This window comes from Trichechus manatus, unplaced genomic scaffold (assembly GCF_000243295.1).
Source record: "Trichechus manatus latirostris isolate Lorelei unplaced genomic scaffold, TriManLat1.0 scaffold00015, whole genome shotgun sequence".
Classification (NCBI taxonomy): Eukaryota; Metazoa; Chordata; class Mammalia; order Sirenia; family Trichechidae; genus Trichechus; species Trichechus manatus.
Window position 1 is genome coordinate 4,321,713 of NW_004443951.1, and position 26,982 is coordinate 4,348,694.

Below are 26,982 nucleotides of genomic sequence, written 5' to 3' on the forward strand. Positions count from 1 at the left end.
GAACATATACCTGAGGGTTCTAGTACTTGGCTTGACTTCAGTAGCAGTTATTTAATGTAGAAAATGTTTCTGTAGTGAGTTTTAATAGGAATTAGAGCATTGTACATAGGATGTTCTTAACCATTGCAAACATTTGTAATATTAGTTACATTTTGTTCAACTAACCTCTCAAAGGCATTTGACTGTGTGGATTATAACAAATTATGGATAACATTGCAAAGAATGGGAATTCCAGAACGCTTAATTGTGCATGTGCAGAACCTCTACATAGACCAAGAGGCAGTTGTTTGAACAGAACAAGGGAGTACTGCCTGGTTTAAAATCAGGAAGGGTGTGCATCAGGGTTGTATCCTTTCTCTATACTTACTTCAATCTGTATGCTGAGCAAATATCCAAAAAGCTGAACTGTATGAAGAAGAAAAGGGCATCATAATTGGTGGAAGACTCATTAACAACCTGCGATATGCAGATGGCACAATCTTGCTTGCTGAAAGCAAAGAGGACTTGAAGCACTTAGTGATAAAGATCAAAGACCACAGCCTTCAGTATGGATTACATTTCAACATAAAGAAAACAGAAATCCTCACAACTGGACCAATAAGCAACATCATGATAAACGGAGAAAAGGTTGAAGTTGTCAAGGATTTCATATTACTTGGATCCACAGTCAGCACCCATGGAAGCCGCAGTCAAGAAGTCAAATGATGTATCGGGCAAATCTGCTGCAAAAGACCTCTTCAAGGTGTTAAAAAGTAAAGATGTCACTTGATGACTAAGGTATGCCTGACCCAAGCCATGGTATTTTCAGTCGCTTCATATGTATGTGAAACCTGGACAGTGAATAAGGAAGACTGAAGAAAAATTGAAGCCTTAATAATTATGGTGTTGGTGAAGAATATTGAATATTCCATGGTCTGCCATAAGAACAAACAAGTCTGTTTTGGAAGAAGAACAGCCAGACTGCTTCCTGGAAGCGAAGGTGGTGAGACTTCATCTCATGTACTTTGGACATGTTATCAAGAGGGACCAGCCCCTGGAGAAGAACATCATGCTTGGTAAGATAGAGGGTCAGTGAAGAAGAGGAAGACCCTGATTGAATTGGATTGATACAGTTGTTGGAACAGTGGGCTCAAACAGCAACGATTGTGAGGATGGCGCAGGACCGGGCGGTGTTCCGTTCTGTTGTATGTAGGGTCACTGTGAGTTGGAGCCGACTCGACGACACCTAACAACAACAACAAGCTTTCAATAGCTTTTGGTAACCATGATGTTAAGTTGTACCAGTGGCAATCTTGAAATGATGAGTTACAGCTAACAATATAAAAAGAACATGTCTAACATTTTGTGACTGTCTTACTAAGAAAATCAGAGTGTTCCAAAACTTGTTAGTTTTTAGATTGTAGTCACATTTGATAAATGTGTGATACATTTATACATAATTTGACATTTGTGAAAATATTTCCCCTAGGCTTTTATCGTAGGTGAAATCTGCATAGTAGGCACATTTCCATCATCTGTCAACCCCAGTAATATCGTAATGAGATTCATCTACCCATGCTAAAATTATGCTTTTTAAAATTCAGTTTTGTAGGTGGTTGTTAGGTCACTATCACCAAATCTTCAAGGTATTACATATAAACCTTGACTTTCTCTTATTGTGAATAACTATTTTTTTTCTGTGCGAAAAGAATACTCTTTAGCCTTTAAATCTTTATTAATGTATCAGATGTATGGGGTTGCTATGAGTTGGGGTCACTGTGAGCTGGAATTGACTTGATGGCAATGGGTTCTATGACTACAAAACAGAAAAAATAATTTAAACAGATTTCATGTTTGAATTTTACTAAATTGTTCTCTTATAAAAGATTTACCCCTTCTTTGTTGGTTTTGAGATGAAGATTTTAGTCAGGGGACCAAACCTGCAGATAAACAGCATACATTATGTGGAATTGTAATGAGTGTGTAATGAATATGATGCTTTTTATATTTGTTTTTATGCTCTCGATGGTTATAATACATATTCATTGTAAAAATATAGAAAAGCATAATGAACAAAGGGTAAGTTTCTTAGAATAATATTTGTTTTGAGCACTGCAAACCAGTAGAGATACTGTAAGCAATATATAAACTGGGAGTTAACTGGGTTAAGAATGGTTTTTGTTATTGGTTAGAGAATGAGATGTTGTCATTGTTTTCATCTCTGGTTCACCAAATTGTTTCTGATAGAAAATATAGGGCATTGAGAGCTTGAGGAAGGGTATTTTTATGGCATTTTTTTCTTCAGTTTTTTTTAATACAATTCCCTCAACATTTACTATTAATTTAGAGATTTAATTGTGTCAGCCAGATTAAATTAGTATGATATTTTTTAACTTAAAGAAGCAAAAACAATTATTATATTCTCATCAAATATCTGGGTCTCTCGCCTAACCTTAAGACCTATATTTCTCATTGCCTACTTGTTTCTTCATCTGAATGTCCAGTGTGACAGGAGTCCCTAATCCCCCCGTCCCCATTCTTGTTTCCCTTTCTTGGTGACATAAACATTCATCTTGTTACTCAGGCTAGAGACCTGAGACTTCTTTCTCTCATCTTCCACATCCAGTTGACCAGTCTTTATTCTTCTACCTTTGGAATGTCTCTTGAATTCATTTCTACTCCCATCTCGTTTGCCTAACTAGCTCCTTCTCATCGGACAGCACTTCCTCTGGGAGAAGAAGCCTTCCCTGACTACTTTGTCCACTGGGCCCCCATGCCCTTCAAGTCTTATTTAAGAGCTTATCTTACATAGTTTCTACATTTCCATCTGTTGTAGCACTTACCATGCTTTACTGTAATTACCTTTTTTTTTTCTTAAGTGTAGGGACCGTTTGCTTGTCTTATCCCTAGTGCTTAGCTTGTAATAGATAAGAAATTAGTCTGTTCAATATTGTTGAAATCTGTCCTCTCCATTCTACTGTGTCTGTGTTAGTTTTATCCTTTATCTCTTATTTGGATCACTGCTATAACCTCCTAGTTGGCTCCTTGCTTTGAGTCTCTCCTTCCTTTGGGCCATCCTACTTTCAACTGATGTATAAATACAGCTCAGATACCTCAGTAACTCCCCATCCCCAGGTGGATCCAGTTCATATTCCTGAGCATGGTATAAAGGCTTTGCCTTCATAGTGTTCCCTTGGCATCCTGACCATTCTTCTTTCTTAGCCATCTCCCGCAGTGAAGTGAATTGTCTTCCCCCCATTATGTAAAGCCTCAGGCTCTTGGGCGCAGGGACTGTGTGTTTGTTCTTTGTACTCCCAGTGCTCAGCATAGTGTCCTAACCTACCTTTTTAGTTTCATCTCTCTTCTCCAGCCTCATGGTGGGTGCGCTTATTGCCTCTCAGCTCAACATGCCACCACTTTTATTCTTCTGTATGTTTGATCCTACTATTCTCCTTTGCCTAGAGTGCATCTTTGCTTGTCTTTTACCTTGTAAACTTTTATTCATATTTCAAGGCCCAGCTTAAATATTTCCTTTGTCAAGCTTTCCCTAGAACCTTCAGAGCTAGTTGTTCTTTTCTTTCTGCTTCTAGAAACTTTATTTCTTTATCATAGGAATCACATTTTATTGTAGTTATCTACATGTCTTTTTGATAAATTTTAAGCTGTTTAGGAGTAGGAACTATGTCCTATTCATTTTGGTAGGTATAGAAATTAACACACACAGTGCCTGACACTATAGAGTCTTCGTATATGTTAGTTGGATGAGCAAATGAATCAAAAATGTAGTATTCTAATAGAATCTATGTTCCTCATTAAAAACGTTAACTCTGGAGAGATCATTGCTTGGACTGTCAAATCAGGAGCTCTTTACTGCTTAGATGATCAAACTTCATTTGTTTCTGACCATATAAAGATACTGTCCCTAGAAGGTCTCAATACTGACCACCCTAAGAATGGTGTTACTGATCGATATAAATATTAGAATGTTATAAATATTTATAAATACAGAAATTTTCCAAACTTAATTTCACATTCCTGCAGAGTTCATGGTAGACCAGAAGCCATGTGTTAAATATTGAAATAGGCACAGATCTTCTGAGTAACAGCGTATTTTGAAGACTATAGAAAAGGATTTTATAGATAAAACGTATTAATCCTCACAGGGACGTGAAAGTTCGTGGACCAATTTCTCATATTTTGCAGACCTGTTTTTGTGTCAGGGATTTCCTTTGAGAATCTAATGAAGGATATTAAATCTTGCCCCCAGAAAAAAAGAGCATATCTGTCTGTGCACACTATTTTGCATTTATTTCAAGAGTTCCCAGGCCCTTAAAAACTATCCCTGGACCCATTTTTAAGAACCTTGCTCTGAAAGTAAAATGTCGCAGATAGAGGAGTTCTTGGCAGTGGAAAAGGCAAAACATGCCAAGAGATTGCTTCAGTCACTGGAATAGTGTGGTGGTGGTGGTAAATTATGCTGAGGCAGGAGTTAATATTTTGCCTTTACTAGCTTCTGCTTGCTTCCTGTCTCTGTCATTTTAGCAAGAACATCAGGACAGAAAAGCCACATCCTGTCAGGCCTGTTTTGCTATCCTGGTCTTGGGCCAGTAAACAGGATAGATAATTGCAAAAATAATGATCAAGCATTGTACCTTGCCTGCTTTATATAAATTTTTTTAATCCTTTGTGCAACATGTCAAAAGAGTTAATGGCTTTATTCCTATTTTTCAGATGATAAAGGGACAAGTTTTTTTTTTTTTTTCCCCAAGAAACTTTCCCTGATATCCACCTCAGCTCAGAGGGCGCTCACTGTCCTTCTTTCAAAGCGCTTAGAATATGAATTATATTTCCTTCCCCAGTAAACTCTGAGTTCTGTGTGATAGCACAGGACCATGTCTTATTTCTAATGAGGCAATGTAGTGTAGTACTTACGAGCGTCTAACCAGATTGCCTGGTCTGAATCCTGGTGTGACTTGGACAAATTACTTAACTATCTGCATCTCAATTTCTTCTTCTGTAAAATGGAAATATGCTTAGAACAGTTCTTGGAACATGGTAAGCTCTAAATGCATGCCAGTAGTTATGATCAGGAACTGATGGTACTGAAGGAAGAAGTCCAAGCTACACTGAAGGCAATGGTGAAAAACAAGGCTCCAGGAATTGACGGAATACCAACTGAGATGTTTCAGCAAATGGATGCAGGAGTGGAAGTGCTCACTTGTCTGTGCCAGGAAATTTGGAAGACAGCTACCTGTCCATGCGACTGGAAGAGATCCATATTTATGCCTATTCCCAAGAAAGGTGATCCAACTGAATGCGGAAATTATTGAACAACATCATTAATATCACATGTAAGTAAAATTTTGCTGAAGATCATTCAAAAGCAGCTGCAGCAGTATATCAACAGGGAACTGCCAGTAATTCAGGCCAGATTCAGAAGAGGATGTGGAAACCAGGGATAACATTGCTGATGTCAGATGGATCCTGGCTGAAAGTAGAGAATACAGAAAGATGTTTACCTGTGTTTTATTGACTATGCAAAGGCATTCGACTGTGTGGATCATAACAAATTATGGATGACATTGTGAAGAATGGGAATTTCAGAACACTTAATTGTGCTCTTGAGGAACCTGTACTTAGACCAAGAGGCAGTTGTTCGAACAGAACGAGGGCATACTGTGTGGTTTAAAGTCAGGAAAGATGTGCATCAGGGTTGTTCCTTTTGTCACACCTATTCAGTCTGTATACTAAGCAAATAATCTGAGAAGCTGGACTACCTGAAGAAGAACAGGGCATCAGGATTGAAGGAAGACTCATTAACAGTCTGCGTTATGCAGATGATACAACCTTGCTTGCTGAAAGTGAAGGGGACTTGAAGCACTAAGTGATAAAGATCAAAGACCACAGCCTTCAGTATGGATTACACCTCAACATAAAGAAAACAGAAATCCTCACAACTGGACCAATAAGCAACATCATGATAAATGGAGAAAATATTGAAGTTGTCAAGGATTTCATTTTACTTGGATCCACAGTCAACACCCATGGAAGCAGCTGTCAAGAAATCAAATGATGCATTTCATTGGGCAAATCTGCTGCAAAAGACCACTTGAAGTGTTGAAAGCAAAGATGTCACCTTGAAGACTAAGGTGCGCCTGACTCAAGCCATGGTATTTTCAGTTGCCTCATGTACATGCGAAAGCTGGACAATGAATAAGGAAGACTGAAGAAGAATTAACGCCTTTGAATTGTGGTGTTGGCGAAGAATATTGAATGTACCATGGACTGCCAAAAGAACAAACAAATCTGTCTTGGAAGAAGTACAACCAGAATGCTTCTTAGAAGCAAGGATGGCGAGGCTATGTCTCACATACTTTGGACGTATTATCAAGAGGAATCAGTCCCTGGAGAAGGACATCATTCTTGGTAAAGTACAGGGTCAGTGAAAAAGAGGAAGACCCTCGGTGGGTGGATTGACACAGCGGCTGCAACAGTGGGCTCAAGCATAACAACAATTGTGAACATGGCGCAGGACCGGGCAGTGTTTCATTCTGTGGTGCATGGGGTCGCTGTGAGTCAGAACCGACTCAGCAGCACCTAAGAACAACAACAGCAACCGTTTTTTTTTGTCTCATTATCATAATAATAATCCCCAACACCCAGCTCAGCATGTAGAACATAGCATTTACTGAGTAACCAGTTGCTGTCAAGTCGATTCCAACTCATGGTGACCCTGTGTGTGTCAGACTAGAACTGTGATCTGCAGGGTTTTCAAAGGCTAATTTTTTGAAAGTAGATCACCAGGTCATCTTTTGAGTCGCCTCTCCCGTTGCCGTTGAGTCAATTGCGACTCATAGTGAGCCTATAGGACAGAGTAGAACTGCCCCATAGGGTTTCTGAGGAGCACCTGGTGGATTTGAACTGCTGACTGTTTGGTTAGCAGCCATAGCTCTTAACCACTACGCCACCAGGGTTTCCGAGGTGCCTCTAGGTGGATTCAAACCTCTAACCTTTCAGTTAACAGCTGAGCGCATTAACCATTTGCACCACCCAGGAACTCCATATACTGAATAGGGGCTCAATAAATACTGATTGGAGTAGCTGAATAAATATGCTTTTTCCCTAGTTGAAGAAAGACTGGAACAATGTAACCAGGTAGGCAGAATCTGTGTTCCCCATTAGAAACTATTAACTCTGGAGAGATCATTCCTCCTTGTATTATTGAATCTAGAGAGCTCTTTTGTTTTTACTGATTAAAATAATCTAACTTTATGTGTTTCTGACTCTATAAAGATATTGTCTCTAGAAAGTCTCACTGGTGACTACGTTAAGAATGACATTACTGATTGAATAGTTGAAGCTGTAGGTTGTAACGTGCATTTGTTTGATAATAAGGAGGCAACCTAAATTCACTTTCACATAAATTGTGTGGATCATCATTTTCAAAACCTCTAAGACTCTCCTTATTTGAATACTTCCTTGCTAAGGTCTGAATCTGTGCTGTCCAATACGGTAGCTACAAGTATATAAGGTTATGGAGCATTTGAAATATGGCTAGTCCAAATTAAGATGTGCTGTTAGTATAAAATACACTGAATTTAAAAGACTTAGTATGAAAAAAAGAATATAAAATATCTCATTAATATTTTTAATATTTATTACATATTAAAATGTTCATATATTGGAATATATTTGGTTAAATAAAATATATAAAAATAACTTTCACTTGTTTCTTTTTACTTTTTAGTGTATGGCTATTAGAAAATTTAAAATTACATATGTGGCTAAACATTATGTTTCTATTGGACAGCTCTGGTCTGAATCAGTTATATTCTATAAAAATTACATTTCATTTGTTGCATTATTTTGTGACTCTGGTACTTTATTAAGGGACACTTACCTCTTTTAAGAGAGCAGTAGTTTTCAGAGTGTGTTACAATCCATCTTTGGGAAAAATCTCTACCACGAAATTTTATTTTTGGTGGATTGAGGAATCATAGTCTTCACAAACATATTTGAGTCCTAAGTGCCATCACTCTGGATGCTTGATTACAACTTTTCAAAAAGCCAGCAAATGTTGTGCTTTTATACTAGTAATATATAATGATAATAATACTAATGGCTAACATTAAGCACTTACTATGTGCCAGGCATTGTACTGAAGCCTCTTAGACATAATATAAATTAATCCTCCAGATCAGCTTTATTATCTCTATTTTATAACTGAGAAAACTGAGGCTTAATTTTATATTTCTTTTCTTTTACTTGTGGTAAAAATCTGTATAACAAAACATTTGTTATTTCAACATTTTTTACATGTACATTAATTACATCCATGGAGTTTTCTTTCTTCCCTGTGTACGGCTTTGAGTTATTATTGTCTGGTATCCTTTCTTTTCCATCTGAAGGACTCCCTCTAGCATTTCTTATAGGGCTGATCTAGTGCCAATGAACTCCTTCAGTTGTTTTTAGCTGGGATTGTCTTAATTTCACCTAAATTCTTAAAGGACAGTTCTGCTGGATATAATATTCTTGGTTGACATTTTGTTCAGCGCTTTAAATATGTTACTCCACTGCTTCTGGCTTCCAAGGTATCTGAGGAGAAATTGGCACTTAATCTTATTGGGGATCCTTTCTAAGTGACAATTTGCTTCTCTCTTGCTGTTTTCAGGATTCTTTCTCTTTATTTTTTGAGAGCTTGATTGTAATGTGTCTTGATGTGGTTCTCTTGTCTTTTTGTACTTGAGCATTAGGCTATGCTCAGCAGTCTTGACCCTTCCCTTGTTACTCTTCACACTCCATAATTTCAGTTACCTTATACTGTAATTCACTGATTCTTCCTTCTGCCAGCTCAAATCTGCTGCTAAACCCTCCTTTTAATAAGTTTTTAATTTCAGTTATTATATCTCTTAGTTCCAGTATTTCTGTTTGATTTCTTTTTATAGTGTCTGTCTTTTTATTTATATTCTTATTTTCTTCATACATTGTTTTCCTGATTTAGTTCTTAGAGCTTGTTTAAAATTGTTGTATTGCAATCTTTCAGTCTGTTCAATATCTGCGTTTCCATAAAGATGATTTTTTTCCCTTTGTCGTGTTCTTTTGAATGGGCCATCTTTTCCAGTTTCTTTGTGTGCATTGATTTTTTCATTAAAGCTGAGACATTAGCATATTTCAGTGTGTTAGCTTTCTCAATTGCCAGTATACATGGTGCTTTCAAAAGCACGAATTTCCACAAAAAACTCTTTAGGTGTGTGCATTCTTCAGTGCTTTATTCACTGCACCATCCCCTGCCCTGTGAGATCTCTGATTCAGGCCAGACCAAGATTTCAGTTCTTCAGTGGTTCCTAGACTGATCAGAAAACACATACTAATCAAAGTGCCCTCCGGCAGGCACAGCCTTCAGTTTTTGCATGTTGCTCCCTCCTCTGCTCTGTGAGGGCTCCAGTTCAAGCCAGACTGAGGTCCTAGTCCTTCATGCTGTACCCAGGACACTCAGAATATATACCCTGTACAGTCCACCAGGAAGATCTACCCTATTTCCTTCAGAAGTAAAGATTGCTAATGCACAGGAGAGCCATGGGTCAGTTGGGGTTGCGACCGGGGTGTGCAGCAGCTGGCCAGCTGCCACGCCTGGAGAGGAGAGGCAGAGACAGTGGAAGAGAGAGTTTCCTATAGTTTGAAATTCATCCTTATCTTTTTTTCAGTTTGTGGCTCGTTGCTTCCATCCTTTGCCTACCTTTTCAGGGTTCTTAAAGGGTTGAGTACAGATTTCTAGTTGCTTTTCTTAGTGTTTGTGTGGGGAGGGTTGGGATCCTAGACCTGTTCTTGCCACCATCTTCCCAGCCAACAACTCTTTTCTTTTGCTTTTTATATATCATTTTGTCCTGCTGGGTAAATAGAATAAATTATTTTGGGTTTGCAAAATAAACTTCTTTTTTCCTTTGAAAAATGAGCCATCTAATTTTAGGACCAGCCACTGAGAAGGCAATGCTTTGGTTATGTGAGCCACACCTCACAGTTTGTGTTTTTTCTGTCCCAGTTAGACTCTCCTTTCAGTGATTTATGCCTGTGAATATATTGTCTGATTTACTCTTCAGAAATAAAGCTCATTAAACAGCCAGACTCTCAGACTTGTAAGAACTTTATTATCGTATGCACTTAAATTTCTGGAGCATTTATCTTTAAAGTTTATAATAAATGGCTTTATTTGTTTTCACTATCAAACTATAAGTACAGGCCCAACTTTAATCTTGTTTGGCATAAGTACATATTCAGTAAATATTTTTTGAAATAATGAAATAATGCATAGCTATATAGGGATTATACATTTAAGGCAACTTTTAGAGAAATTAAAAGCTTAATATACAAATCAGTGCTTTTACCCTCAAACTTTGACTTAATTTTTTATCACCTCATTATGAATTCTTAGAGTGAAAGATCTTCTAACTTTCAGACTTACCTGGAATAAAAGCCAAGACTCTCTCATCAGCTGTGAATAGTTGTATCTCTAATCTAGCTCAAGGCTTCTGACAGTTCCCAAGATAAGCAGAGCCAGGGTGTTCTGTTGCCTTTCTAGCAATTGTCATCAGCTTTCTGAGCAATAAGAGCCTCTGCTTCCTCTCTTCTCCCCACAGAGCAGAAGCCAGAAGAGAAAGGAGAGCTGTGTTGCTAAATAATACCATTCAGAGTCCAAAAAAGCATGACTCAGAAACCTTTAGGGAGTCATCATTGCCTGTATTTTAAAAGTCTGTGTCTTTACTTAGTGCTGAAGTTCTTTTATAATCTCATCCTAATCCTCCAGCTTTATTTCCACACAGGAACCCTCCATCCCAGATAAATTATTCTACTATCTAGAATTTTATCTTGCATAAGCTCCTTCTTGCAGTTGAAAGGCCATATTCCTACCCAGTAGTCATACTTTCTTTCAAGTCTTAGCTGAAGTTTCACCTCCTTTACAAGGCATTCTTAGGTTGGAGTGATTTCTGTTGATAAATATACCACTTATTGTCTGCACAGCTTGTTAGGCAATAAATCATCTTATCCTCACTGATACCAAGAAAGCCTTCTCCAAACCTCTCCAGGGAGAGTCAGGTACCCATCCTATGTGTTTCCACAGCACCTTAGGCTTACTTATTGTAGCATCCAGTACATTTTATTATAATCATCTCTTTGCGTTTTTCTTCCTGACCCCTCACACCAAGTATGTGTGCATGTACACTCAATTGTGAGCTTCTTAATGGTAGAGACCTGTCACTATTTTTTGTGTCTCTCAAGTGTAGCACAGTGACAAGAATATAGTAGGATTCGATATGCGTTTGTTGAGTTAATAAATAGGTCTTAAAGTTGCATAATGGAGTCCTGGTGGCTCAAGGGTTAAGCACTCAGCTGCTAACCTAAAGGTTGATGGTTTGAACACACCTAGCGGCTCTGCAGGAGAAAGACCTGGCAATCTGCTCCTGTAAATATTACAAACTGGAAACTCTATGGGACAGTTCTGCTCTGTCACATGGGGTCACTATGAGTTGAAAATCAACTCGATGTCACCTAACGACAGCGACAAAGTTGCACAGGGATATATTGAGTTCTGTTGTATATTTTCCTTTTCATTCCTCACAACAACTCCACGTATGATATGTAAAATAGATATTATCTTCAATAGATAGATAGGGAAACAGTATGTTACATGCTTATTTAACCATTTATGTAGCACCTATTATGTACTAGGTTGGATCACCTTTCTTTGGAATGGGCATAAATATGGATGGATCTCTTCCACTCTGTTGGCTAGGTAGCTGTATTCCAAATTTCTTGGTAGAGTCAAGTGAGCGCTTCCAGCCCTGCATCTGTTTGTTGAAACATTTCAATTGGTATTTTGTCAATTTCTGGAGGCTTGTTTTTATCTAATGCCTTCAGTGTATCTTGGACCTCTTCCTTCAGTACCATTGGTTCTTAATCATATGCTACCTCCTGAAATGCTTGAATGTCGACCAGTTCGTTTTGGTACAGTTACTCGGTGTATTCCTTCCATCTTCTTTTGACGCTTCCTGTGTCGTTTAATATTTTCCCTGTAGAATTCTTCAGGGCTGCTACTCGAGGCTTGGATTTTTTCTTCAGCTCTTTCAGCTTGAGGAATGCTAAGCATGTTCTTCCCTTTTGGTTTTCTATCTCCAGGTCTTTGCACATTTCATTATAATACTTTGTCTTCTCGAGCCACCCTTTGAAATCTTCTGTTCACCTGTTTGACTTCATCATTTCTTCTTTTTGCTTTAGCTACCCTACGTTAAAGAGCAACTTTAAGAGTCTCTACTCACTTTGGTCTTCTTTCTTTCCTGTCTTTTTAATGACCTCCTGCTTTCTTCATATATGAAGTCCTTAACGTCATTCCACAACTCATCTGGTCTTCGGTCATTAGTGTTCAATGCATCAAAATTAAGGTGGGATATACTCAAGGTCATACTTTGGCTCTCTTGTGGACTTGTTTCTAATTTTCCTCAGCTTCAACTTGAACTTGCGTGTGAGCAATTGATGGTCTGTTCTGCAGTCGGCCCCTGGCCTTGTTCTGACTGATGATATTGAGCTTCTCCATTGTCTCTTTCCACAGATGTAGTCGATTTGATTCCTGTGTATTCCATCCTGCAAGGTCCAAGTGTATAGTTGCTGTTTATATTGTTGAAAAAAGGTATTTGCAATGAAGAAGTCGTTCATCTTGCAAAATTCTATCATGCATTATCCGGTGTCGTTTCTATCACCAAGGCCATGTTTTCCAACTACTAATCCTTCTTTGTTTCCAACTTTCGCATTCCAGTTACCAGTAATTATCAGTGCATCTTGATTGCATGTTTGATCAATTTCAGACTGCAGAAGTTGGTAAAAATCTTCAATTTCTTCATCTTTGACCTTAGTGGTTGGTGCATAAATTTGAATAATAGTCATATTAACTGGTCTTCCTTGTAGGCTTATGGATATTATCCTATCACTGACAGCGTCGACTTCAGGATAGATGTTGAAATGTTCTTTTTGATAATAAATGCAACACTCTTCCTCTTCAACTTGTCATTCCCAGCTTAGTAGAGCACATGATTGTCTGATTCACAATGGCTGATACCAGTCCATTTCAGCTCAGTAATGCCTGGAATATCGATGTTTATGTGTTCCATCTCATTTTTGATGGCTTCCAATTTTGCTAGACTCATATTTTGTACATTCCACATTCCGATTATTGATGGATATTTGCAGCTTTTTCTTCCCATTTTGAGTCATGCCACACAGCAGATGAAGGTCCCAAAAGCTTGACTCCATCCACATCATTAAGGTCGACTCTACTTTGAGGAGGTAGCTCTTCCTCAGTCATATTTGACTGCCTTTCAACCTGAGGGGCTTGTCTTCTGGCACTATATCAGACAGTGTTCCAGTTCCAAAGAAAGGTTATCCAACAGAATGTGTAAGTTATTGAACAATATCATTAATGCCATATATAAATAAAATTTTGCTGCAGATCATTCAAAAGTGGCTCCAGCAGTACATCAACAGGGAACTGCCAGAAATTCAAGCCAGGTTCAGAAGAGGACATGGAATGAAGGATATCACTGCTGATGTCAGATGGATCATGGCTGAAAGCAGACAGTACCAGAAAGATGTTTACCTGTGTCTTATTGATTATGCAAAGGCATTCAACTCTGTGGGTCATAATAAGTTACAGAAAGCACTGCAAAGAATGGGAATTCCAGAACACTTAATTGTGCTCATGAGGAAACTGTACTTAGACCAAGAAGCAGTTGTTCGAACAGAACAAGGGGATACTGCATGGTTTAAGGTTAAAAAGATGTGTGCGTCAGGGTAGTATTCTTTCACCATACTTATTCAGTCTGTATCCTGAGCAGATAATCCGAGAAGCTGAACTATAAGAAGAAGAATGGGGCATCAGGATTGAAGGAAGACTCATTAACAACATGCATTATGCAGATGACACAACCTTGCTTGCTGAAAGTGAAGAGGACTTGAAGCATACTGATGAAAATCAAAGACTACAGCCTTCATATGGATTACACGTCAACAGAAAGAAAACAGAAATTCTCACAACTGGACCAATAAGCAACAGAGAAAAGATTAAAGTTGTCAGGGAGTTCGTTTTATTGGCTCCACAGTCGACACCCATGGAAGCAGCTGTCAAGAAATCGAACAACACGTTGCATTAGGCAAATTTGCTGCAAAAGACCCCTTTAAAGTGTTTAAAAGCAAAGATGTCACTTTAAGGACTAAGGTGCACCTGACCCAAGCCATGGTTTATTTTCAATCACCTCATATGCATGTGACAGCTGGACAATGAATAAAGAAGACGGAAGAAGAATTGATGCCTTTGAATTGTGGTTTTGGCGAAGAAAATTGAATATACTATGGACTCTCAGAAGAATGAACAAATCTGTCATGGAAGAAGTACAACCAAAATGCTCCTTGAAAGCAAGGATGGCAAGACTTGGTCTCACATCCTTTGGACATGTTATCAGGAGGGACCAGTCCCTGGAGAACGACATCATACCTGGTAAAGTAGAGGGTCAGCGAAAAAGAGGAAGACCCTCAGTGAGTTGGATTGACACAGTGGCTGCAGTGATGGGCTCAAGCATAATGATTGTGAGAGTGGTGCAGGACCGGGCAGTGTTTTACATAGTGTTGTACGTAGGGTCACTATACATCCGAACTGACTCGACGGCACCTAACAATAGCAACATGCATTAGGTGTGTTGGCATAAATTATTTAATTCTCAGTGCAACTAAGAGAGACAGGTCTTACTATCCTTCTTTTAAAGAAGATAACTGAGGCTTGTTACCCCTCTTTGAAAAGAAGCAAATAGACTTAAAAAGAGCTGGTTTAGGAAAAAAGGAGAATTTTATGTCTGCATATAACTGGGAAGAGTAAGGGTATATTTGGATGGAGGATCAGGGAGAGTAGGGACAGGAACCAGGGCCTAAACTCTACCAAGACACTGTCTCCCTACCTTTCACCTCAGCATCTTTGTGGGAAAATTGCTCAAGTACGGACAGTGACTGCCAGCAGTACCTAGACTCGGATATGCCCATCTTCGTCATTTCACAGGAAAGATTTTTCTTAAGAATAAATGTTCTGGAGCCAGACTTCATGGGTCTGAATTCTGACTCTGCTACCTCCCAGTTGTGTGTTCTTGGGAAAATTAACTTCTCTGGACCTCAGTTTCCTTAGCCCTAGTATATGGAGATAAGAATACTACCCATCTCATAAGGCTAATTATGAGAATTAAATGCAATAATCCATGCAAAGTGTTTATTATAGAGTACCTGTCATGTAGTAAATGCTTAGTAAATACTGGCTTGTGTAATTATCATCATCAGTGGTAGTAGTAGTAGTAGTTCTCTGTTAGTTGCAAATAAAGGAATCCTAGATAAAAAAAATTTTTTTTCCACTTTTTTTTTTTTAATTGTGCTTCAGGTGAAGGCTTACAGAACAGATAGTTTCTCATGAAACAGTAGTACACATATTGTTTTATGACATTGGTTAACAACCCCACAACATGTCAACCCTCTCCCTTCTCGACCTTTTTTTTTGGTGAAAATATACATAGCCAAAGATAACACCATTTCAAAAATTTCTACATGCACAGTTCAGTGACATCGACTATGCTCTTCCAATTGTGCTGTTATTCTCACTTTAGATGAAGGCTTACAGAACAAAATAGTTTCTCATTTAACAGTTACTACAAATGTTGCCCTATGACAATGGTTAACAACCTCACAACACATCAACACTATCCTTACTCAACCTTGGGTTCCCTATCACCAGCTTCCCAGTCCCCTTCTGCCTTCTGGCCCTTGTCCCTGGACTGCTGTACCTCATTAGTCCCATTTGGTTTTATGGGGCTGTCTACTCCCAGGCTGAACGGTGAACCTTGGAGATAAGTTCACTACTGAGCTAAAAGGGTGTCTGCGGGCCATACTCTCGGGGTTTCTCCAGTCTCCTTTAGGCCAGTAAATCTGGTCTTTTTTTTTTGTGAGTTAGAATTTTGTTCTACATCCTTCTCCAGCTCTGTCCAGAACCCTCTATTGTGATCCCGGTCAGAGCAGTCAGTGGTGGTAGCCGGGCACCATCTAGCTGTACTGGACTCAGTCTGGTGGAGGCCTTGGTAGCTGTAGTCCATTAGTCCTTTGGACTAATCTTTTCCTTGTATCCTGTTCTCTTCATTCTCCCTTGCTCCCAAAGGGATGCGACCAGTGGAGTATCTTAGATGGCTGCTCATAGGCTTTTAAGACCCCAGACACTACTCACCAAGGTAGAATGTAGAACATTGTCTTTATAAACTGTGTTATGCCAACTGAGCTAGATGTTCCCCGAGACCATGGTCCCAACAGCCCTCCACCCAGCAATTCAGTCCCTCAGGGAGTTTGGATGTGTCTGTGGCGCTTCCATGACCTTTCCTTGTACAAGTTGTGCTGGTTTCCCCTGTATTGTGTGCTGTCTCACCCTTCACCCAAGATACCACTTATCTATTGCCTATTTAGTATTTCCCCCCCACCCCTTCCATCCCTGGTAACCAACAAAGATTGTTACATTTTGTGTGTGAACTTTTTCATGGGTTTTTACAATAGAGGTCTCATACAATATTTGGCCTTTTGTGATTGACTTATTTCACTCAGCATAATGTCCTCCAGTTTCATCCATGTTATGAGATGCTTCACAGATTCATCGTTGTTCTTAGATAAAAACTTTGACTGCTTTAATTTTGATCATGGGCCCGTTCTTTATTTAATCATGGTGATTGTGCTATGTGGTGCTTTAGTTGGTTAAACTTCCGTCAGTAGCCAATGCCTGGCCATTCATTACCTAGAGAGGTAGAGTCTCTGAAAAGATGGCATCTTCTATCTGAGCTATATGGGTAGGTGAAGGAGAAAGAAAGGATCAGTCTCCTAAAAGAAGACATTGTTGGGTCCTAAAAGGACCACCAGAACGAATAGATGTTAGTATAATGATTTAACCAAAATGATGTGTGATGGAGCCAGTATTTGAATCCTGACCTATTTTACTCCAAATCCTATGCTTTGAAAACCGTATAATGAGTTTCTAAAAGTAGAGAGTAGTTATTTTGAGTAAACATTTAGAGAAGTTTTTTGGGTAGAGATTTCAGTGATTACATTATATATTCTCACAAGTGTGTGTTAGAGCAATATTTTCTAACCCTTTTTTTTTAAACGTATAACTTCTTTTTAACAAATTTAAAAATTATTTCATTAAATGCTATGTAAAACTAAGTAAAGTTAATATTGTGAATAAAAAGCAACCAAAGCATTGGGTCAAAGCTGGCTTTTGTCCTAATTCTGTGACATCTTACACGTTATGCCTCACAAATCTAAGCTGGTAGAGATATTATCATCTGCATTTGAAAAATAAGACTGAGCCTCTGAAAAGTTAAGTGTCCTAATCAGAGTCAGAAAAACTATTTTATGGCAGAGCCAGATAAGAATCTAGGTCTCTAGTTTCTAGTCCCATTTTCTTGCTCTCCTTAAGACTCAGATGCCTTACTGAAGACTACAGAAAGAGAATAGCATGTTATTCTGTTTATTTGTAAGAGAGATTGGCAGTTAATAATAGGAACATCTTTAGGGTTAAATGCCCCAAAAGGATTTTTATAAGTAAGTTTTAGGATTGAAGAAAACAACTTACAAGTTTTCACAGTTACTAGTTAAATGCTTGGCTGTTAACTGAAAGGTCACCTATTCCTACCCACCAGCCACTCCAAGGGAAAAAAGACCTGGCCTTCTGCTCACATAAAGTTTACAGCCTAGAAAACCCTTTGGGGCAGTTCTACTCTGTCCTGCAGGGTTGCTATTTGTCAGAATTGACGGCACATAACAACAACAGTTGCCAACTCGTTCCTAGTTTTTATTGTTTTCCAGTTGGAAAACAATGGATGCTTATGCTCAGAAAAAAAGACAAAATTGTCTGGGAAGAACTTTGAAGGTGATTTAATCTTGTCTCTGTAATAATATCTGGATAATATAAAATTAAGACAGATGGCACAGTCCCTTCTCCCCATCAACAGAGCCTGGAAAAGTGAAGTGAATTGCACAGTCTCAAGGTTCCTGAGTCTGACTATCCTTGTGAATAGCTTTTGACTGCTATATATTAGGTTTTTGCAGTGGTCCACCCTAGGCTTCTGAAAGCCTCGTTTTGGCTTGCTTTTCTTGGTGCCTCAGATGCTACATTTCATGGAATCAGAACTGTCAGTCTTTGGAAAACCAGGGAGCTCTATTCCTTGCTTGTCTTTACAGCTTTAATAATTGTAGATTCCTCAGGATGTGTGAGCATCTTGGGAATGAATATGGCAAAGAGATGATCTAAGATAGAGAACATGTAGGGTCATTTTGTTTCCCTTTTCTGGAAATTACTAAGGTGAAGGCAGTAGCTTTTCCTGTCATGACATTCAAGATCAGTGGTGCTTTGGGCAAAATGCTCGCACACAAGATATATCTTATGTCTGCCTTATCTGCATATGATGGTGACCTCCTTGGGAAGCTGCATAGAAATATTACTTTTATTGTGGCACAGAAGCATTGAAAAGATTACGTTTTTAAATCACTAATGTTTGTCAGGATGCTTTGTATTAGTTATGCACCTATCACCTTTAGAATAATATACTATTGCTTGAAAGAGGGGGGAATGTAAGAAATATGGCCAAGCATCGTTAGTTCACCTGAATGTGTGTTTAGATATTTTTACTTGCCTTAAATGAGAAGGATCGCTATAGAGATTCTGAGCATTGGAAGATGACACAGTAGCAATTTGGCATCTCTGAAGTTGTAATCTAAGTCACTGTGAAGATGATTTGATCTTTCAGTTTAATTTATAGGCCAGATTTTCACTCATGTCTTCTGTAGACAGTGATATAACAGAACATTTTATTATTTTTGGAGGTGTTCTGTTTAGCAATGTATGTTATAGTACTTAGTTTTGATAATAAAAGGAATTATTATGAGACCCGGATATTATTAGATAAATGTGACTGAAAGTTAAATTTAATCTCAGTACTAAGAGGAATTAATGCCTAAAGACTTCCATATTTAATAGTTTGGAATGGTCTTCAAGATATGTTTGAAGTTGTTACCACTGTTCCCCCTTGACAGACGCACACACCCAAAATTATGAATTAAAAACACTGAAGAGAGATCTGTACTTTAAATTCCTCCATTTTACCCAAACATAGACATCTCTGTGTGCAATGCTGAGCTATGATACCATTTAATGTTTTCTATTTTTGTTATTTATCTACTGTCAGAAATGAGGAGCTGACTCGATACTGACCTTGTGTGGATTGCCTCTGAGGATTTGGGATTGAGGGAGGGGGGCAGTTTTTCATGTGGCTTATCTCAGACATGCTGCAGCAGTACTGAAAACACTCATCTGCTCACATAAGGAGGAAAGAAAAAATTTCCAAGATTGAGCTCGCAGAGTTTGTGGGGCATTTTCAGATTTTTGTCTCCTCTGTGCTTTTTTCCCCCTCTATTTTTTTATTTCTATTTAATTTGCTAAGGATTGGAAGTGGGGGATGGCCTTTGCATAATAAGTAGATTGAGGTATGGGAGGAACGGGCTACAACAATGATTCGCATGGTCAGGGACTGTTTAAAATCTCCACGACAAAAAAAAAAAAAAAATTCTCCACGACATCGTGACCCACTTTGCAACCCATGTGACAAACGGTTAGTGAGATCCTTGGCCATCTCAGGTGTTTAAAAGTAGCAGTGAACAAATAGCTTTATTTGTGTGCTTTTTTTTTTTCCATACAAATCTTAAGAATACTGTGCCTACATATCCAAAACAGTTGTTTTTTCTCTACTTTTAAAATCTCACCTCAAGAAAGGTGAGAAGTATAAATGTAGTATGTAGTTGTCCCTTAAGTGTCTCCTTTGGCATGATTTTCTCACTTTCCTTTTAAGCTAGAGCTTAATGGAGCCTGAGCTTACATTTGTGTTGTGTCTGAGATAGACACTGAAATATAATCTTGACGCTCTAATGAGAAGCTCTGCAGTACTAGCCTGGAAGACTTTTTAAGTGCTGTCCTCCCCTATTCACACTGCCTTTTCATCACCCCAGAAGTGTATTGCTGTAGAGTTTTGGGTCTAGGGTAAAGCTCTGTTGTGTATACATAGTTATGGCCTCTTCTCTCGTTCTGTAGAAAAGGAAGAAAAGGGGTATATTATATATACACACATAATTTCTGTACAAATGAGCAGTTACATGTGTTACATCCAAAGAAATGGCTTTATTTTGTAATTCGGATTCTAAGGTTGCCCAAGAGTCATTCATTAGGAAGCCAGATCTGATTAAAGTATGTAAGAATTTAGATAATGATGTTTTGAAGTGAAAGTGGAGTCTGGCATGTTCGATCTAAAGAGTAGAAATAAATGCTAATGTGATTCCTTTTTTTCTTGGTATACGTTGTTTTATGTTTTTAGTCATTTGAGTTTGATAGCTTCTGCTAAAATAGCTTTTTTGAACAGATGTGGTATTTGATAGCACAAGGGGCCTGTGTATTAACAACCTTTTCACTTTTCTGTATTTTGTTTCATTCTAAAACTGGTACACACTAGTGATTTAAGGGGAAATTAACACTTCAGTAAATGTCCTTTTCTTAATATTGTTCACTTTTCTACTAGCCATTTTCATTTAATTTGACAGTGATACTTAAGGGTTAAGCCTACAGGGCTGATGCAACTCCTCCTTTTTTTCACCAGCAATTTTCATTGGACAGTATTTCCATAGCAACAGTGAGATAAGTGAAACCTGAGTGTTTCATTGATTATTTTTCTCCTCTTCCTTTTTTAATCTATTCTCTTTTCACCACATTTTAGTGAGAAAGCGATTTTTTTTTTTTTAACAAACAGAGCGTATATTGATTTTGAGTCCATAAATAATTAAAAGAGGGTAGAAAAGTCTGCCCTTCATTTAAAAATTGAATGTTTCACTATGTACTTAAAAAGCGATTCAGGATTAGGAGGATGGATAACCATACCGGCTGTAGCTGATGTTCTCAAATATTCTTGCATTGTTTGCTGGTCTTCTAGGGAAAAGAATAATGCAGAACAGGACCTTAAGGAGAAAGAAGATACTGTTAAACAGAAGACAAGCGAGGTTCAGGTAAGTGAACTGTAAAATACAGTATTCCTTTCTGATTTAGGAGTATTCATTTTAAATGTAGAGATTCATTTATTGTCTGATAGGTGTGGTATTTATGGATAGGTCAAGTAAATACCTAGTATTTATATAATATAAAGGTTTATCTTTTGAGAAACGATTGTTTTTGGTTTGAATTCTGGCCTGCAAAGGTTGTACTGCAATGAGAAAGCAGTATTTTTCAGCATAGATTCCTAGTTTAAAAAGTATTTTAAAAATAATATTTACCTGCATATTGTATCACTAAAGGTAAGTGAGAATATTATTATACCTGTGAAATTAAATGAGTGAGGTCATCATCATAGCAGAGAAAATTGCTTTTTTCATGGGTGTGAAATTTTGTTAGCTTGGAGACCTAGTATTTTAAAAGACTCTCATAATACTGGTAGGGTGAAGGAGGTGGTATGGAATATTTTAAAATAGCATTTTATAAGTTACTTAGTAGTCAGGATGTCTTAAACTTTGACATAAAGAGATTTAATTCATTTTCACTAAGTGCTGTGTTAAGTAGCTTCATTTTACAAATAGAAAAGACAATGAAATCTCAGTTTCCTTTTGGGAGATAATACAAAAGGGGCATTTCAAACATTTAAAATATAGAAAATTGAGCAGTGTTGCATTTAGAGAAGTAAGTAGTGCATGTGGCTGTGCTATTAGGTACCATTCCCTGAATGCTGCACCAGCGCATGCAAGAGGTTGGGTGTAGAGACACTGGCGGCAGTTGTCAGTAAGAGCTCATGGATGGGTATTTCTTAACATGTTAAATTTTTATGTTGCGTTTCCTTACTTGTACTAATAGTTTTAAAAGATGAAACCTCTAAACTGTTAGATCCATTGTTTTGTTTTGATATAGGACATTCATCAGAAATTGTCAGGTTGACTATGCTTGCGATAGAGAGGAGAGAATGATTTACTGCGGGATTGAGGAAGAACCCAGAGAGACTTCTTGTGGCAATTATTTTCTGATTGGATAACTGTATTTATTACATTTACTGAAATTTTCCTAAAAGTGATACAAAAGTCAAAAGATCATCACCAGTATATTTCTCATCACTAGTATGTTCCTCTTCCTGGCAATGAAATGGGGGCAGGTGGAGAGCTACCTCAATTACATTATTTTTGTGCAATTTTTTACCTTCTTAAGAATGCAAAAGAGTCATGTACTTTTAAGCAGTTATCGCTGAAAATAGTTTAAGAATGGAAGACAAAATAATCTGCGAAAGTTTTCTGAAGCTGAAGAAATAGATACAGTTACTGGTACAATCTTGGACACCTCCTAAACTTAACTAGCTACTGCTTCCAAGTACATAGGTTCTTGTGATGGACCGATATTTTGTTATTTGAATACATCTACCTGTTGGTTTTTTTCCCTTCTGTATCTTTTGATGATGTTAATTTAAATAGCCACTTTGGAAGAGCACTAATATTTACATTGTTAAACCTTCAGGCTAAATGAGCTATCCTTGAATATTTGATTTCTTATAATTATAGAAGTTTTATTGTCAGTCAAAATTTTCCTGTGATTTTTTTTCTCCTTTACTTAGTGGTGGTGGTAAGTTGTACGTTTAACCTTAAGCTTGCTAAATCCAAAATGTATGATTAGCACAGCAAATCCAAATTGTTGAATTTTTCTGCATAGGGTGCTGTAAGTGTAGGATATCTTGGGGCATGGTTAGTACAGACCAAGCAGTAATGGTTGAACATATGTTTATAGAAAAAGAGCACTAGATTAATTAAAGCTTTGGGTTAGTACATTCATTACTTATTCCATCCCAATAAAGTTATCTCTGCATTATCCATGATAATGTGGTCATAGACTAAGAATGACATGGATAGTTGACATCTGTAAGTAATTTAAACTCTATTTCAGTGACAATTTACCAGAGCTAATAGTAAGTACATTTCATTACCTGTAACATCCTATTGAGGTAACTCTGATTTACCCATTGGTAATGAGGCACAGACTAGGCATAACATAGATGATTAAAATCCGTAAGTAATTACAGCTTCCAGTACTCATTTTTTAATTTCTTTGGTAAAAGCTAGTTTACTAGAGTTATTAATTAATAGAATCAAAGAATTTGTACTTCACCTTTTCTTTCTGACCCCACCTTCTAATAGAGATACTAATGAGAAATGCCAAAATAAAGACATCAGAGGGAGGAATAACGGAATTTCGACCTATTGATCAGTGCCTGCTTCATCCATACTTGGCTGAATATTCTTGCTTTTGTCCATATTAGAAATCACAGATAGTGATTATGTGAGCTCATATCTTAAGCAACCAAACATTCAAAGCCTCTTTAGATGTGACTAAAGCTCCAAAAGACTGAGTTTTTGATTTTTGTTTTTGTTGTTGTACATTTATATAATCTCTTCAAGGCAGTTAAATTAGAATATTTGCTACGTATTTAATTTCTAAATTTTTGTTTCCCACCTGTATTCCTGTGAGCTACCATCTTGAAAACTTTCAGATTAAGATATTTTCCTGAAGACCAAACCAACCACTGACTTCAAATTTTATTTTATGAGATATTACTGTTAACTCTTACCAGTTATGAGTTCATCAAATCCTGTTGAGAAATGAGGCCCAAAGTGATCCAACCTCATAGGGAAAAGGCTGTGAAAGGCTTTTCTTCCTCAAATGTTAGTAGTTTTAGCTTTTTTTTTTTTTAAGTTTTCCTTTCTTACACTGCCTATGTACAATCTTATTAAAAATTTTCTTCTAAGTAGTCAACAAATATTTAGGGATTGACCCTTATTTGTATGCTCTATTTAGTTTTGCATAGCGATTTATAGCAAGAATTTGTGTCAGGCAAACTCGAATTCAGTTCCTGGCTCTGCCACATTCTGGGTTTGTGATCTTAAGTAAGTAGTTTTGGCACTCTGTGTTTAATTTTCTCTTCTACAGCATGGGTTAATAAAAATATCAAACACTTACTGTGAGAATAAAATGAGATAATGCAGCTAAAGTGCGTCAAGTATGATGCAGTAACGCTGGTATAGTGACAGGCACATGGAAAGTGTTCAGTAAATGTTCTGATTAGTATGATTATTCTGTACCCTACAGTCATCTCTTTACTGCCTGCGCTTCATCATCAGTCTCACTCTTCTCTGACTTCCATCTTTACATAGGATTATCTGCACATAAATCAGTTAAACCAGTTGCCATTGAGTTGAATCCGACTCGTGGAAACCCTATGTGTGTCAGAGTAGAACTGTGCTCCATAGGGTTTTCAAATAGCTGATTTTTTCAGAAGTAAATCTCCTGATCTTTCTTCCAAGGCACCTCTGGGTAGACTCAAACCACCAACTTCCTGGTTAGCAGCTGAGCACGTTAACTCTACCAGATGACTCCCCAGGTTGAAGATCGCCATGGAGGTGAATCCACCTCATAGCAACTCTGTGTGTGTGCTCCTTAGAGTTTTCAGTGGCTAATTTTTTGGAAGTAGATCATCAGACCTTTCTTCCAAGGTGCCTCTGGGTGGACTCCTTGATTTGAAAATACCCTTTTTCTGGGCTACTGCTACCACTTTGGAGGAGTCCTGGTGGTGCAGTGGTTAAGCACTTGGCTGCTAACTGAAAAGTTGACGATTCGAACCTTCCAGCTCCTTCGTGGGAGAAAGATGTGGCAGTCTGCCTCCGTAAAGATTTACAGCCTTGGAAACCCTATGGGGCAGTTGTGCTTTGTCCTACAGGGTTGCTATGAGTCGGAATTGACTCGGTGGCAGTGAGTTTGATGGTTTTGGTTTATTCTTCCTTTAACCCTATTCAATCTGCTTTTACCCATACCACTGTGCTTTTATTTTTCTCCCCAAGACTAGCAGTAATCTTAAGGCCAAATCCATTTTCAGCTTCTTCCTGAATTAGTTACTGCTTTCTTGGGTTCTAGCTCTGCTAGATATCCTCCTACCTGTTTTACCTTTTGCCAGAGACTGACTGACTCTTTTTCTCTGTCTTTCTCTCCTTTGTACTTTTCTTCCTTCACCATACCTCCTCTCATCCATATGCTGATGACTTCCAAATATTTCTCAAGTCCAACTCTCCTGAGCTCCAGTCCCAGATCTCCAGTTGGGCATTTTAGTGTTTATCATTTCAAACTCAGTATGTATAAAATGAGTCTCATCTTGTTGAAAAATATTGACTTCATTTTTAGACTCTCCTATTTCTGTCAGTGTTTTCCATTCTCACTGCTGCCACCCTTATCACCTAACATCTAAAATTTTAAAGTCAGACCATAAATGCTTACTCCATTCCTTTCTTGCCTTTCTTCCTAAACCAATTTTAGTATCATGACTCGCAGCTGTGAAATCTTTACTGCTCCCCACTGCCACAATTAATGATGGGAAGATGTCATACTTCATAGGTATGTTGTGGGTAGAAAAAAAAGTTTGAAATACAAACCCTCCTCTTTTGCACTACTTGCTTTCTGATTGCCTGGCTCTGAACTGTGTGCTGTACACATTCTCCTTATTCCTGCCCTTATACCTCTTGTTGTTGCAATCTGGACTGCGCCCTACCTCCCTGCTTATGTGAACTGTACCCATACCTTAAAGTCCAGCTCAAGTCTCACCACTTCTTTGAAACTTTCCTTTCTCTGTCTCTTCAGTCTACACTAGTCTTTCCTGTTTTGGAACAACACCCAGGGGAGTGTGTATCCTCTGTACCACTTATATCTTATGTGGCATATACAGTATGTTACCTTATAGTGCTAGTTTGGTATGTGTGTGTGTGTATATATATATGTGTGTGTAGATTCCAATTTCTTCAGCCTATATTTTGAGTTCCGTAAGTTTAGAAATTGTACCTTGGGTCATACCTTGCACTACATTTGGTAATATATTCCTAGATGGAGGTAAATTTAAGGAAGCTGCTCATAATAGAAATGAATAAACTTTAATTTTGTGCATGAAATTAAAAATAGGACAAGACACAGCCAGAAACCCTAGGCAGAAAAATTGGAAGCACAGCAGATGCCATAGTCAGATTTTTCTGTATTGTTTATATTACCCTTGTGGTAAAGAAACTCCTGATTATTTATACTTCATCAGTAAAGATTTAGCAATTCAGAGTGATTGTCTATGTTTCTTTCATTGTAATTCGCAAAGTTGGTTATTTTTCTTTAATGAAAGGGGATGATTTATTTTAGTTGGAAATAAAATTAGATATGTGAGCTCAACATTCTTTTTCTAGCAATAATGTTCTTTAGAACATGCTGGAAAGCATATGATTGGGAAATAAAGGCAGGCTGTTGAGTGAGGTTTTCTAACACCCGCTCTAGTTTAATAGACTCCCTGTTCTTAAACGTTTTGCTCTATAATCGATACATTTTTTATATTTAGAATAAATAATTTCCATTTTGATATTAGGCCATGAATGTACGTTATTATTCTAGTTTTGGATTAGTCTTTAGAGGTTTTTTTTTTTTTTTTTTTTTTTTGGTTGTTGTTGTTTGTTTGTTTTTAATCAATTAAGTCAATAATTAGTATTTACTTTTAAATAATCAACCCAAAAAAACCAAACTTATTTCTGTCAAATCGATTCTGATTCCTCTTGTTCTCTTTAATGATTCTTCAGCGGAACGCACACATACACACACACACACACACACACACACACACTTACTAGTGTTAAGTACATATCTGTATATGTGCTTTGGGACTTTTTAAAAAGTATTCATAAGTTAATGTCCTTTTTGCTAATACTTTATAGGTTTAATACTTAGTTATTTCTTCAGTTTTATAACAAATTAGATTTGAGTTGCTAAGATGAATTAATTTAATTTTAAGACAGGTAAGAGTCTGTATG

At 37.7% G+C, this 26,982-nt stretch overlaps 1 protein-coding gene across 4 annotated transcripts in view; it reads left to right on the forward strand.

The window, feature by feature from the left end:
• The window catches only part of EPS15 (epidermal growth factor receptor pathway substrate 15), a 147,153-nt gene that overhangs the window by 61,538 nt on the left and 58,633 nt on the right, over positions 1-26,982 (forward strand). For 3 of the 4 annotated variants that reach the window (XM_023727084.1, XM_023727085.1, XM_023727086.1), the window contains one exon: positions 21,066-21,138. In XM_023727084.1, the coding sequence (XP_023582852.1) occupies positions 21,066-21,138 (73 nt within the window). Of the gene's footprint in view, positions 1-19,748; positions 21,139-26,982 lie in introns of those variants that run through there. The other variant, XM_004371750.3, reaches the window with a different exon arrangement.